Raw genomic sequence first — 16,677 nt, forward strand, 5'->3', positions numbered from 1 at the left:
TGTTGCTTTGTATAATCTTCAGCTAATCAAAAAAAAAAGATAATAAGAGATAAATTCTGATATGCAAATGCATAAAATAAAAATTTACTCGATTCTTGAAGATTTTTAATTTAAGTGTAAAAAGATCAGGCCAGGAAAAAGGAAATCACTTTTTTGATAACGAATAAAAAAAATCCAAGAAAAGAAATTCTTAAAAAATATATTCAGGAATTCTTTTATTAGGAATAGAAAATGTAACTTTGAAGAAATAAAAATGATATTTATTGTTCCCAGAGAAATTCAGCTTAGAAATATGTACAAATTTTTCTATAAAAAGGTTTACATATTTGATTAATTGTATACAAAGTTTATTTTATTGATCAATTTAACTGAAATTTCAAACATCAAAATATAAAAAAAACAGTCGATTCATCGTAAACCATAATTTAACAACGTTTAGATAATGAGTCGAATAGCCATTTTTTTGTTGGAAAATAGTAAAATTAATTTTTGCACCCAGCAGGATAAATTTAACAATTTTTGAATATTTGTTAGCTGTCGTGACATTGTTCAAACAATACAAAATACTCTCCGTACCCCTTTTTGATTTAAGTATTTTTTTTACACATTACTTAAAGAAAGTTATACCGATGAAAGATCTGTGGATTTACCATTTTGTTACGGTAAAAAAACAGTCTCATCAAAAGGAAAACCTGGAGATGCAATCAGAATCATCTTAAAGCTAAACTTCTCAAGAAAAAACTGAATTATAAAAAAAAAAAAAAAAAAACAATGAACACTGTTCATTTTTTAAAAATTGATTTTGTTTTTTTTAAGTAGAACTTGTTGCAAGTGTTCAAAGAATATTTTTTCAATTCTTTTTGTTTACCTAAAGAAAAAAGTATATACTCTTCCTTTTACATATCTGAATGCCTGTTTTATTCAATTACTATCCACTTTGTAATTGATATTTAAAATAAATATCAATATCTGGAAGATAAGATATCTTATTACCTACAAAAGATTCTCAAATAACTATAATCCAACATTACATAACTTCAGATTTTGCTTGCTTTAATAGGCCATGTTCTTTTTTTTTAGATAATTTCACATAAGTTAACAAAATTATTAGAAACCAGAAAAAAACAGAATATCAATGAGAAAACGAATATTTTTATTACAAAAAATTGATTAAACAATTATATATGAGACAAAAAATAGCAATGAAAGTAAGTAAGAATACAATTGACTAGGTGATGTGTTGAGCATGGATGCTGCCTCTCACTTAAAGTGAACTTCTTCCAAAGTAAATTTGAACAATCGTTCAAATTTGGGGAGATGTGATATGGAATATAGTGAAGAAAGAGAAGAAGGAAAAAGTAAAGAAGAATCAAAATAAGGCTTGCTTATGATATGATAATTCTACCTGATGGCACAAACGCATTTCAAAGATTGTTAACATCCCTGGGGGAAGGAATGAGGAAAACGAAAATAAATAGAAGAAAAACAAAAGTAACAGAAATAAACAACAAAGAGGATTTAGTGATAATCATAAGTGAAAGAAAAATAGAAAAAAAAATTACAGATATTTGCAGACTATACTGACAAAGGAGCAGAAATGAAATAAAAGGAGGAATAGTACTGCCAAACAAAACCTTCAGCAGGAAGAAGAAATTACTATGTAGTAAAAATTTGGACTTACAATTAAGGTAGAGGTTAGCCAAATACTGTGTATGGAGTGTCTTGTTGGAAGTGAGGCATGGACAATGAGAAAGAGGGACTGGATTTGAGCCTTTTAGATATGGTTATGGAGAAGGATGGAGAAACTATGATGAACGGATAAAGTGGGGAACATTGAAGTAATAAAGAGGATTAAAGAGAAAAGATTACAGTATTATTAGAGTACCTCCCGTACTTTTTTTCTTGGAATTGGAGAGAAAAAATAAGGGTGCAGGGCTTACTTGAAACATAGCCTTTAGCTGGGAAAATTTATGCTTATACAGAATACATCCTTAATTATTAACATCCTGTTCATATTATCGATAGAACAAAGTTACGGTATTTTTATAAAACCGATTCATTCTGTATAGGCTGCATCCGCTTCTAATGACACTACAGTACAGTATCAGTTACCCATCGTCATCTTGTTTATTCGCCATAGTCATTGTACTGTTTGTATATGTGGACGGTTACGTGCATTTTATCTGTTTAGTTTATTTTGTAAAGTTTAATACGGTGATCTATTTTAATTACGGCATTAAAATAAGTACAAAAGGACAGCATCTACGATCTTTTACAGTAAATGAAAAACTGCGCGTTATAGAAGAGGCTGAAAAAATTGGAAATCGGGCGGCAGGAAGAAAATTTAACGTAGATGAAAGCTACATTAGAGACTGGCCTAAGAAGAAACAACTTCTGATGAAAGGCACTGGTAATAAAGGGGCTTTTCGTGGCTTAAAACCAAAATACACAGACATAGAAAAAAAATTGTACGACTTTGTTATTAAAAAAAGGAAATATGGTTATGCTGTCACGATAGAAATGTGTCAATCATATGCTCGTGACATCACTAAATCATTGAATAAAGTTGATTTTAAAGCAAGCCATGGATGGATAACACGATTTTTTGCACGAAATGATTTGTCAATAAGACGAAAGACGACCGTTTCTCAACGACTTCCAGACGCTTATGAACAAAATATATTACATTTTCACAAATACATAATAAATCTTAGAAAAGATAAAGGCTATTTGTTTTCTCAAACAGGAAACGCTGATCAAACCCCTGTATATTTTGAAATGCCATTCTTGAATAAATACGGTACTTACACCTGTACTGTAACGGTCAGTAGAAGAAAAAGAATTGAGAGAGAAATGAATGGAGACAGCGGTGGCATGAGAGACCTGGTACCAGACAGAATCTCAGATGATGATGACAACAAAAGTGATTAACAGGGTCCATCAAATCATATACATTGAATTTAGTACGACACAGATCTGAAACATGTGCCAATGATCAGAAAAAAAGGAATAGATGAACTGGAAAAGTATGATTATGAACTAAAGTAGTAAAACAGATGGGCAAACTAATTTGTGAATGAGGAAATTAGGGAAAGATTAGTATTATAAAACGAATTACCTTCATTTAATTTGAAGTTCATGACAGGAAATATGAAGAGTTATAGAACTAGAGAAAATCTCAATTTTGTAATGTTGATCAATGTCAAAGATCAAGAAAATGATCTAACAGATATGTTGTAAAATTTCACAGCTTTTTCTTGCTAAGAAGTTCAAAATTTTGCGACGATTCAAATAATGAGAATGATAAATATAAAAATTGCCAAACTTACACTAAAAGGCAACTAAGCTATAGGAACACTTTTAAAATTATTTATTAATTTTTTTACTTAATTCCTTTCAGATTGAAAAATCAAAATAATAATAATATCAATAAACTTCAAAATGTCAAAACAGAAGGAATAATGAAATTAGTTGAATCTAAATCATTTCATTTAAAAAGGAATTCTTTTTATTAAAAATTCAAACTGATAATATTGGTGAAAATATTGTGGGTTGAGTAAGAAAAAACATATTTTACAAACAACATCAAGATATGAAAATGAAAAAAATATTTAAAAAAACTATTGGTTTCCATTTAAAAAAACAAAATAATTTGAAAATTTATATTTTACGACTTTAAAACAGTGGGATATTTATTTATTTTCTCCAGAAACAATAGGCTAATGCCAAATTACAATTTAACAATATATGAATTTTATATTGTATGATTTATGTCAAGCCTGACCAAATAATCAACTATAGAACCTTCTGGATATTCAAACAAGAGGGACTATTGCTCTGTCATGGAGATCGTCTGACAAAAATATAAACTGTCTTAATTTTTAATAATTTTGTGAAGCATGGCCTGTTGGTAGAAGTACGAAAGCAACCAGAAAGTAACTTATATTTGTGCCTAACGTGGAGATTGGTGTTGATAGGGTCACCATCTTGGCATCAAAACATTTCTACACTTGTACGCATCAAGCTGTCGTAGCGTGTGGACTGTGACTTTTCTATTTTGTTTGTTGTGAATTATTGAAATGTGCGCTTCAATAAAAAATCCCATGAGTTGTGATGTGCGTTCAGTGGCTGGGTTTTTACTGGCAAAAAACCTCATACCAATTGAAATTCATTGGCAACTTTGTTAGGTGTATGGAGATGAAGTGAGGCAATAGTGCATTCAGTTTAAAAATGGCTGCACCAATGTTCATGAGGAGGACCTCAGTGGTCGGCCTAGCCTTGTGACTGATGAAAATCAATGATAAAATTTGTGTGAATCACTGCATTATGATTACCGAACTCTCACTTCATTTTTCTCAAATTGCATGAAGTTTGTAGCATGAAATTGTATCAGTAAAGCTTGGATATCACAAGATAACCAAGCCAAAAATCTAAGGCAGCAAATTTCTACAGAGAAGGAATTGAAAAGCTTGTGCATTGTTATGATAAGTGCCTCAATTCAAATGGCGACTATGTAGAAAAGTAGTTTAAGACTGTCCCTTTCAAATGAACATAATAAAATTTTTTTTTTATTTGGTTGGCTTTTTATTTCAAAATGTAAGTTACTTTCTGGTCAGCCCTTGTAAATAATTATAGTTAATATATAAAAAAACTACTTGCTAACAATTGAATTTGAAACGTTCAAGCCCTTTCGGAATTAATTTCCATCCTCAGGAACTCATGTAATTTGTCATATTGTAACCATAATCAAAACTACACATGTTAATTTTTTTGCATTTTTAATATCTGCGTAATTATAACAGGTGGTCATCATATATTTAAAATGATGTCAACGTAAACATCTTACCAATGCGGTTGTTCAACAGTTGAGACAACCGTGTTGACAGGATGTTTTAAATATATGACGACCAACTGTAATAATTACGTAAATATTAAAAATGCAAAAAAATTAACATGTAAATTTTGATTTTGGTTAAAAATATGATGAATTACAAGAGTTCCTGAGGTTGGAAATTAATTTTGAAAGCTCTTGAACGTTTCAAATTCAATTGTTGGTAAACAGTTTTTTATATCTTAACTGCAATTGTCTTAATTTTACAACCGTACAAAACAATTATAATAACTTATTTTTATGAAATTCAATGACCTCTGCTCATAAGAGCAAATTTTTAGAATAGGAAAATTGGGTTCTCGTATAAAAAATTCCACGCATTTATTATATTTATAAATATGCTATCTTTGTGAAAACATAATTATATATATATTCAATTCACACTATAAAAAAGAGCCTTTTTACATTTTTAAAAAAATTATTATTTCAATTTTCTTCCAGCAAATAATAATTTCAATTATTATTTCAATAGAATTCAAAGAATTTTTTTGAGAAGACAATATTAGTCGTCAGTAAATTAAAAAAAAACTAATTAAAAATAAATAGCCTGAATTATCTGTAACCTCATTTAATTAATGTAAATAATAAATCTGTTTGTTTTCTGCAACCAGTTTTCTAACTACTCTGGATTTGGGTGGAACTGCATATAAGCAAATGCAACCACCATTACTGGCTTGCCAGGCCGTGCGTATAATATTTACTCAATTTTAACTGCTCTTTCTTACTATTAATTGTTATTTTAATGATGATCCAACAGATATTTTCATATGATTCCGCTTGATTCTTCTATGTAAATGTTATGGACAGTTCCTTTTTATGCCCAGATAAGTGAAATACCAATTCCTAATGTGGTCTATTTTACATTACACATGCATAGATCTGATTCACACTTTTTTGTAACACCTGAACTTTTAAACATAAAAACTTGAATTCTCTAAGTGTTCTGCAAATGATTTACAAGATTTATCCCCCAAGAGAGCAATGCTGAGGACCTATTTAAGATTCAGAATATATATGGAAAAATGGAATATCAACTAAAATCATAAAGTTTATCCCAAAAGTTAAACAATTTTTACGGAAAGTCTTTTGAAGTGCTGTTATTTCCTCTATTAGTTTATACATTAGATAATAATAATATATACAAATTTAGATAATAATATACAAATTTCAGTTAAAATGTAAAAGAGAATTAATTACTAACTTTCTATCAACAGATACCACGTGGGATTGTAAAGATTTATATTATCTTAGTTACAGTAGAGAAAAATATAAAACTGTTTCTTGTTAAAAAAAAATTAAAATTTTGAAAGACGTTTTGTAAAGTATATATATCTTATTATATCCAAGAATTAAATAAAAATTGCATTCAAAATAAATGTTCAAATATGTTGGTCATATTTTCAATTTAATAATTTTTTATTTTTTAATCTAAATTAGATTTTAAATTCCAAGTATTTTATACGAAAAAACTTTCTTTCTTATATAGAAAAAGAAAATAATTCACAATCTTCACAGAAACAAGTACCATTAATAAAAGTAGAAGATCAGGATAAGCAAACTCTGAATTAAAAATAAATGTGAGAGAAGGACATAAATTTTTCCTCATTTTTTTCTACATGTAAAGAAGAATCATAAGGAAAAGGATAAATTTGAAAATGGGATAACCAACCAAGAAAGAATTATAAAGATATTAATTTCTATTTAAAAAAAAGAAAAAAAAGTGAATAGACAATACTTTATAAACAAATAAATTACTATGTAACTGAATGACGTATTTATGTTTTTGACATAGATATTTTTTAATTTCTACACTCAATATGAATCAAATGACAAATTAAAAAAGACCTTAACTATACATGTACATACCAGAAACGAGAAGCTATATATTGGCTAATAACTACACTGATTGATCTATATTTTACTGATGAGATACAGAATTTAAATTAAATTGAAGAGCTTATTATGCAATATCAAATTATTTAAAAAAATCAAATGTTACAAAGAAATAATTAGCTATTCATTTATTGTATGGAAACCAATAATTAAAATTAAAGAAAAAAAATATATATACATTGTAATAAAAGAATTAAAGAAAAAAGAATCAATACAAGCCAAAGAACACTAGGTAATAAATATTTGATTAAAAAAATTAAATACCTAACTTTTTAAATGTCTAAAGTAGTTCTAATTAATTAAACAATTTTTTTTTGTGAATAATTAATTCACATTAAGAAACTTAGGCATGGAAATATGACATGTCATATTTATACTATATGAATCAAGCATGACAAGTATTCTAATTTAGAACTAGTTTAATGATTAATGGAGGAAATAGTATAGATTTTATATAAACTTGAGAATAATAATGTAACTGTATTTAAACTTTTAAATTCTAAAAACATGTCATAAACAATCTTTAATTGTCAAGAAAAGCATAAAATCCAGAATAAAAAAATGTTAATATCAAAAACACTTGTGTCAGATGCAATCGTCTAATGAAAAGACACTTTTTTTTATAACAATGAATAAAAGTTTAAACACTTTCTGGTGCTACAGAATAAAAAGTCAAATTAGTTTTTCAAGAACTGTTAAGTGGCTGGTAATCTAAAATAAAACTTTTTTTTTCTATTTAGCCTCCAGGAAGCACCGTCAATTATTACTTCAGAGGCTGAAATGTATGAGTGTAATTGAATAGTCTTGTACAGTCTCAGGTCAACCAATTGATGTGTGATTAACTGAAAACCAACCACCAAAGAACACCGGTAATCCTAGTAACTGCCTTTACTAGGATTTGAATATTACAACTCTCGACTTCAAAATCAGCTGATTTGCGAAGACGCGTTCACCATTAAACTGACCCGCAGGGGTTACACAAAACTTATCTCCATAAAAGTGAACCTTACATCAATGCAGTACCAGTATTCTGATATCATACCAAAGTTTTTTTATAATTATTTGAATTAAATGTTATAACTATATAGGTGATTTGATATGGGCAAAAATTGGTTCCAGAAGTATTATATCGATTTTCAAAACTAACATTTCATGCCAGACGATTGAAACTGAGAACTGAAGTGGTTTTTCTTTGACTTCTTCATTGATCTGAATGTACAGCATCCTGAGCCCACTAAAATGCAGTTGATATTCAGCCCCAAAAATGATACCTACATGTTTTTCACCAAACATACCGGTTATATAGTGAATTATGGTAAATAGGACCAGTGGTTATTCAGGGCAGTTTTGTAAAAACAGAAATATATTGGTATAATTCTTATAAAATTACAATGGTTTTTTACAGTCCAAAATGCAGCTTATAAGGCCCACTAGTTAATTGTGTTATTACATAAAGGTGTTATTAAATAAAGAATATTTCTTCATTTTACTTGTAAAATAATACAATTTTATTAGTGATGTAAGTCATTTAACCATTGTTTAAAAGCGACAGGGAGAGAGGGATAACATTCAAACTGAAATTTTTGCAATCAAATACGAGTTAAATTCAACCAATTGACATGGAAATAACAAATTTTAAACCTATTTACCAAAATAAACTAGTTAGTTATATTTTATAAGAAACTGAAGAAAATATGTTGACATCTTTTGCTACAAATAAGTGCATATGTCAATTTATTACATTGAATAAAGTTCACAGCCGATAGTTGGGAAGAAATAAAAAGAAGCACAATCAGAAACTGCTTTGCAAAACAGCAGTTTAAAAGTTTCTGAATAGTAAATCCTGCAGATAATGCTAACAATTTTGCAGCAGCAGATTCAAAATTTTGAAGAGTTCTTGAAAATCGATGAAAATGAAACCAATGATAACAAAATAATCAAAAAGATTATTAAAAAGCTAGACAAAGTTGAAGATGATAAAGACCTGGTGTTAAACGTGTATCTACAAAAGATAAATTTTAGTGATGGACTTCAGTAATATTTATACAAGAAGATAGTCAAGGAAGCCTGCTAGCAGAACTGTGAGTTTGTGCCAAATTGTAGAACACCATGTAATGAAAGGAAGGCGACAGAGAGAAGTAGAAGAAATTTTAACTGACAAACATTAAAGTACGTATTTTTGTATTTTACTAACCATAAAAGTTAATTATTACTTTGACTTAACCTCTATTTTGTTAATCAAGCTTTGTTATTTATTTAATGATGTAAGATGACAAAAACAATTCTACAATTTTGTAGTCATATAGAGTTGTTTATGATAACTTTAATGCTGTATTAAAATTCTTAATAAAAGACGTTAAATTGTGTTTAATAATTGCTTTGTACTGCACTTATCTTTTTTTTCCTGTTTAGCCTCTGAGAATCACCATCAGTTATTACTTTAGAGAATGAATCAGAATGATATGTATGAATATAAGTGAAGTATAGTCTTGTACAGTCTCAGGTCGACCGTAACTGAGATGTGTGGTTACTTTAAACCCAACCACCAAAGAACTCCAGTATCCACGATCTAGTATTCAAATCCATATAAAAGTAATTGCCTTTACTAGGATTTTAACATTGGAACTTTCGACTTCGAAATCAGCTGATCTGCGAAGATACATTCACCACTAGATCAACCTGGTGGGTTGTGTATATATATATATTCTTTTTTTTGTAATATCATTTAATAGGGCCATATGGTCCCAGCCAAAGTGATAGAATTATCCGGAATCCATTGTATAATGAACTTTACAGTCTAAGAGAAAGAAACTTTGATATTCAAGTACTTTAAAAAAAAAAACTTGAATAAATAATGTTAAACAATAATCTGAAGTATTCTTTTATGTAAAGAAATGAAAGGCATTATCTACACTGCCTTTATACTGAACAGGAGATGATTATTATTATTACTATTTTTAAAAAAAAATTATTAAGAATATATGAAAAATAAAAGAGAAAAAAGTACCAAAAAATTTTCACTAAAATAGATTGACTGATAAAACTAATAAAAATGTAAAAACTTCTGGTTGCAATCAAGAAAGGTTCATATATTTCTAGAATTACAACTCGCTCCGCTCATGTTTTTTTTTTTTTTTTTTAATGAAGAATCAACTCCCCTTTACCTCAAGGTTTATATGAATAATATTTGTAGTTTACAAAAAATACTAGATCTTACTAGAATTCAATCCTAAAATAGACTGGATGAAAAGACAAAAAATGTTAACTCTCTGAAAATGAGGACAGCCATATATTTAGTAGTAGAATTAAGTTATGTTGTAAATTTTTTCTTAAATGTAAATGTGAAAAGAGAAAAAAGTAATTTATATAAAACATTACTGAAGATGAGCTTAGTCTCGAAAGCGCTTTGATGGCAGGAGAAAAGTAAGGTAAGAGTGTTCTATATTTCAAACTTGCGGAGTGGCTGAGCAAGTTCATATTTTGTAATTAGCTAGAATTTACATACAGAGGAAATGAGGAAATATATATATTAGTATATATATATATATATATATATATATATATATACACTCCGCAAGTTTGAAATATAGAACACTCTTACCTTACTTTTCTCCTGCCATCAAAGCGCTTTCGAGACTAAGCTCATCTTCAGTAATGTTTTATATAAATTACTTTTTTCTCTTTTCACATTTACATTTAAGAAAAAATTTACAACATAACTTAATTCTACTACTAAATATATGGCTGTCCTCATTTTCAGAGAGTTAACATTTTTTGTCTTTTCATCCAGTCTATTTTAGGATTGAATTCTAGTAAGATCTAGTATTTTTTGTAAACTACAAATATTATTCATATAAACCTTGAGGTAAAGGGGAGTTGATTCTTCATTAAAAAAAAAAAAAAAAAACATGAGCGGAGCGAGTTGTAATTCTAGAAATATATGAACCTTTCTTGATTGCAACCAGAAGTTTTTACATTTTTATTAGTTTTATCAGTCAATCTATTTTAGTGAAAATTTTTTGGTACTTTTTTCTCTTTTATTTTTCATATATTCTTAATAATTTTTTTTTAAAAATAGTAATAATAATAATCATCTCCTGTTCAGTATAAAGGCAGTGTAGATAATGCCTTTCATTTCTTTACATAAAAGAATACTTCAGATTATTGTTTAACATTATTTATTCAAGTTTTTTTTTTTAAAGTACTTGAATATCAAAGTTTCTTTCTCTTAGACTGTAAAGTTCATTATACAATGGATTCCGGATAATTCTATCACTTTGGCTGGGACCATATGGCCCTATTAAATGATATTACAAAAAAAAGAATATATATATATACACAACCCACCAGGTTGATCTAGTGGTGAATGTATCTTCGCAGATCAGCTGATTTCGAAGTCGAAAGTTCCAATGTTAAAATCCTAGTAAAGGCAATTACTTTTATATGGATTTGAATACTAGATCGTGGATACTGGAGTTCTTTGGTGGTTGGGTTTAAAGTAACCACACATCTCAGTTACGGTCGACCTGAGACTGTACAAGACTATACTTCACTTATATTCATACATATCATTCTGATTCATTCTCTAAAGTAATAACTGATGGTGATTCTCAGAGGCTAAACAGGAAAAAAAAGATAAGTGCAGTACAAAGCAATTATTAAACACAATTTAACGTCTTTTATTAAGAATTTTAATACAGCATTAAAGTTATCATAAACAACTCTATATGACTACAAAATTGTAGAATTGTTTTTGTCATCTTACATCATTAAATAAATAACAAAGCTTGATTAACAAAATAGAGGTTAAGTCAAAGTAATAATTAACTTTTATGGTTAGTAAAATACAAAAATACGTACTTTAATGTTTGTCAGTTAAAATTTCTTCTACTTCTCTCTGTCGCCTTCCTTTCATTACATGGTGTTCTACAATTTGGCACAAACTCACAGTTCTGCTAGCAGGCTTCCTTGACTATCTTCTTGTATAAATATTACTGAAGTCCATCACTAAAATTTATCTTTTGTAGATACACGTTTAACACCAGGTCTTTATCATCTTCAACTTTGTCTAGCTTTTTAATAATCTTTTTGATTATTTTGTTATCATTGGTTTCATTTTCATCGATTTTCAAGAACTCTTCAAAATTTTGAATCTGCTGCTGCAAAATTGTTAGCATTATCTGCAGGATTTACTATTCAGAAACTTTTAAACTGCTGTTTTGCAAAGCAGTTTCTGATTGTGCTTCTTTTTATTTCTTCCCAACTATCGGCTGTGAACTTTATTCAATGTAATAAATTGACATATGCACTTATTTGTAGCAAAAGATGTCAACATATTTTCTTCAGTTTATATATATATATAATATATAATATATATATATATATATATATATATACTAATATATTAATACTCATGAGTTTATGACGTCCTGTGAAATATATATATAAATATAATGCAGCTGATGATGTGAATAAAGTTCACGAAAGCGCTTCTGCTTATCTAATGGAATAAAGTAAGTCTCATCCTATTTCAATTATTCTGTACTTGGGGTTCATCTATTAAATATAAATTTGGTACAGAGGAGTATGATTTAAAAAAAAAGTGTGTATGTGTGTGTCTGTATATATATATATATATATATACAGAGAGTTTCATAATGTTCTTCGGTTTTGAAAATTCATTAACAAAAAACTATTTCACTCATAAGAATAAAACAAGTACTGAACAAAAGAGTAAAAATAGTTTTTTTCCCACATATACTAGGCAGTTAGTAAACCATTTTCTCGCTAGGCAACAGACAGTAGAGAAAATGGCTGCCACGGGAAGCGAGAAATTGTTTTGTGTGTTAGAATTTCACTTTTCAAAGTCAGTAATTTCTGTGCAACATGCATTTCGGTTGAAATTTCATAAGGAGCCAGCACGTGACAATTCGATTCATGCATGGTATAAACAATTCAGTGAAACTGGTTTCTTGTGCAAGCGAAAATCAACTGGTCGTCCATCAACCTCAGAAGTCAATGTCGAACGTGAGTGTGCAAGTTTCATTCGCAGCCCTTCAAAATCGACTGCCGCTGAAGGCAGAGAATTAGGAATTTCGAAAACAACAGTGTGGAGAGTTCTCTGTAAACGTTTATTATGCAAACCGTACCATCCTCAATTAATCCAGCATCTTTCTGATGGAGATAAAACACATAGGCTCGATTTTTGTTTACAGTTACAGGAAAAAATGTTGTTAGATGAAGGTTTTCTAAACAAGATAATTTTCAGCGATTTAGTTACTTTCCATATTAGCGGCAAAGTAAATCGTCATAATGTGCAAGTTTGGGGAACTGAAAACTCACACGCTTATGTGGAACACATTCAGGATTCTCCGAAAGTAAACGTATTTTGTGCAATCTCTCGTGAGGCAGTGTATGGGCCATTCTTTTTTATGGAAACCACAGTAACCGGCATGATATACATAGATATGTTACAATTATGGCTTATGCCTCAGCTACTCAACGACTTCCTTTTCCAGTAACATTGTTGTCTTGCCCATTTTCATAACAAGGTTTGACAGTACCTTAACACAACATTACCTTGGCGCTGGACAGGACGTGCGTCTGAAGAAGACCAACACATTATGCTGTGGCCACCAAGATCACCAGACCTCACGCCATGTGACTTCTTTCTCTGGGGTTACGTGAAAGATAAGGTGTTTATCCCACCAATGCAGCACGATATCGCTGAGCTAAAGAATCGCATAATCAATGCAATCAACTCTATCGAAAATGACATGTTAGAATGAGTTTGGCAAGAGCTGATATGTGCCGTGTCACCAGAGGAGCACATATTGAACATTTATAGATTTTAACAAAAACTGTTTGAGTCCCTGCTTCACCTTCTACAACTTTCATTTAGGTAAGTGAAATACTTTTTTTGTACTGAATTTTTGTAACTCCTAAGAACATTATGAAACGCCCTGTATGTATATATAGGGCGTTTCTATATTTTCTATATATATATATAAATAGCATTACCCATTCCTAAAATGACTTAAACTATGTTTAATTATATATAAATCCTAATCAAATTTATATGTAAGGGATTACTTGATTATATTATTATCTGTTATTTTTCTTATAAAATATTACCCAGTGTTTTAAGCATTAAATGTATTTTTACATGACAAGATTGATGTTAAAAAAAAAATAGACTAAAAATATGGTATTAAAAAAAAAATTGGACAACTAAATTATAATTCAAACAATATTTATATACACAATTATTAAATTATAATTATAATAATTAATACAAAGAAAATTAAAAGAATTTTTTTTTTAATCTACAACTATTTTATAAACAATTACAAAATTACATTATCCGCTAGGAAACTTCATGCATCATTAAAGAGTAACTAACTATGACACTATACTTTACAAATTACAACAGCATCAGTACTGTAAGCGCTAGATAGTCAAAATATCAGCACAATTTTTTTTAAAGATACATCTTTAATAAGGATTAAAAATATTTATGGAAAGGCAAATTCTTTAAAAAGGAATTGAGACAACCAAATAGAGCACTTAATTTAAAAGATATTGAAAAAAATTTTTACAAGAACCAATTTTTAAATAATAAATTTACAAAAAGAACACTTGCCGGCAACAAAACTGATGATGTTAATGTACGGAAGAAGGACACTGTTAAGTCTACGTATGGCTACATGCATAAAAAAATTGTAAATTTCTAATATTAGAAAAAAGTACTTTCTTAAAAAAAATTAAGAAATTTACAGAAATGAAAATATAAATAAAGATTAATAAAATAATGTTAATAGAACTCTTGAAGAATATAATATTAAAAATCAAAATAACATTGAAAGTAAGTAAAATAGATAATAAACAAAATTAAACTACAAAAATTTATGCTAGAATTAAATTTAAATATAAAATATAATTTTTTAAGATTACCAACTCTTAGGTAGAATATATTGAAATTAAAAATGAATTAAAAAAAGAAATAAATTACTAATCACAAATTTTTTTAATGAATAAGAAACATCAGTCTATTTAAATTAAAAATAGAACTGTTTCTCCATATTTTTATCAATAAATCAAGTTTAATCTAAGCAAAAATTAATATAATTAAATTTATCCCTTATAAATGTGCTCTACATTTGGTTAGATCAGATTTTTTCCTTTTTCTGTTTAGCCTGTGGAACCATTGTAAGGTATTACTTCAGAGGATGATACGTATGAGTGCAAGTGAAGTATAATCTTGTTCAGTCTCAGGTCGACCATTTCTGAGATGTGTGATTAATTGAAACCCAACCACCAAAGAACAGCGGTATCCATGATCTAGAATTCAAATCTGTATAAAAGTAACTGCCTTTACTAGGATCTGAATGTTGGAACTATCGACTTAAATCAGCTGATTTATGAAGACGCATTTCACCACTAGACCAAACTGGTGGTAGATCAGGTTAGGTTACCAAAAGATAACGTAATGTATCAGATTGTGTGCTAGGAATGAAACATTTTACAGAAATATTAGAAATTAAAAATTAGATGAAAGGGAAAAGTGGATGTCAAAGAATAAGATAGATGACCTGAAATAGAATTAAAATTAAAAAAAAAATCAAACAAATGTAAACTAAGAATAGAATTAAAATGTAAGTGGTATTATGTATTGATATAAAAAGGGTTTAACATCTTAAGAAAATTGTAAGGGATTATATTTTTAATTTTCATAACATCAAATCAATTATTGCACTGTACTTTTATTTTTTTTTTAGTAAGAAATAAAACCAAATACAAACATGTGATGCACGTATACACATCACAAAATTATTATTAACAAAACTGAAACAAATCAAAACAACTAGAAAAAAAATCCAAAATTCATGCTTAGTGCCCTAAATCTGGAATTGAAAACTGCAGTAAATAGGTGTATCACAGTATTATGTAACAACTGCATTATTAATATTGTATGAAATTGTATTTAAAATACCAAAAAATTTATTAATTTTTATTATATCTTGCACCAATTCATCAATAAAAAAATAATTATAAAACTAAAATATTTCTATACAAAAAAATATCAATCTTGTCATATAAAGTTTTTTCAAAAAGGAACAAATTTAATTAAAAAAAAAAAAAAATAAAAAATAAATGCTACAAGTTCTAACAATTATGCTAAATACTAAAAATAATATAATAAAATACTACATAAAAAAATAGCTTATAAAATGCAAATTAAAATAATAATAATTAATAAAAATTTACCACCAACCTGAGACATAAAGAGAAATTCTTATGCACAACTACAGATCTATAACATAATGCCATTAGGGCGAAAACAATAAAAACACCTCCAACCACTGACATAAGTGTACCGACAAGGAACACTGTATTTGTACTATGGTAATTTTCTAAATAAATAAATAATAAAATATTTATAATTCATGCAGTTAAATAAATAAAGAAAAAAATATAACAATATAAATATAATACACCATATAATTATAATTACATTTTTAATATTACAATTTATTTAAAAAATTATATTTATCATTTTTTTATTTAAATATATATATAATAAAATTAAATACAGATGGGAATATATGATAAGGAGTTAAAACAAATTTATTATCATTTTTTTTTTTAATTTTTCACGATTACCATTTTGTAAAACGTAGGTAGAAGATATTGATATTGTGAGATAGAATATATAAGTGAAAAGTTCCACACACGCACGTGTTTTGTTCAATCACAACGGCCAACAACGCAACGGGGCCCCATGCACAGACATATAAAAAATCAGAAAAAGAAAAAAGCAAAAATGAGAAAAGGTGAAAAAAATTAATGAAATAATATAATTATAATATAATTTTTAAATAAACAATAATTTT

General features: G+C 28.1%; 1 protein-coding gene across 1 annotated transcript in view; it reads right to left on the reverse strand.

Annotated features, from left to right (window-relative positions):
• Window positions 1–16,677, reverse strand: part of mmd (disintegrin and metalloproteinase domain-containing protein mind-meld) — a 499,030-nt gene that overhangs the window by 102,456 nt on the left and 379,897 nt on the right. The window contains exon 22 of the mRNA XM_075381718.1: window positions 16,059–16,197. Within this exon, the coding sequence (XP_075237833.1) occupies window positions 16,059–16,197 (139 nt within the window). The remainder of the gene's footprint in view (window positions 1–16,058; window positions 16,198–16,677) is intronic.

The sequence above is a fragment of the Lycorma delicatula genome, chromosome 13, assembly GCF_047948215.1.
Source record: "Lycorma delicatula isolate Av1 chromosome 13, ASM4794821v1, whole genome shotgun sequence".
Taxonomy (NCBI): Eukaryota; Metazoa; Arthropoda; class Insecta; order Hemiptera; family Fulgoridae; genus Lycorma; species Lycorma delicatula.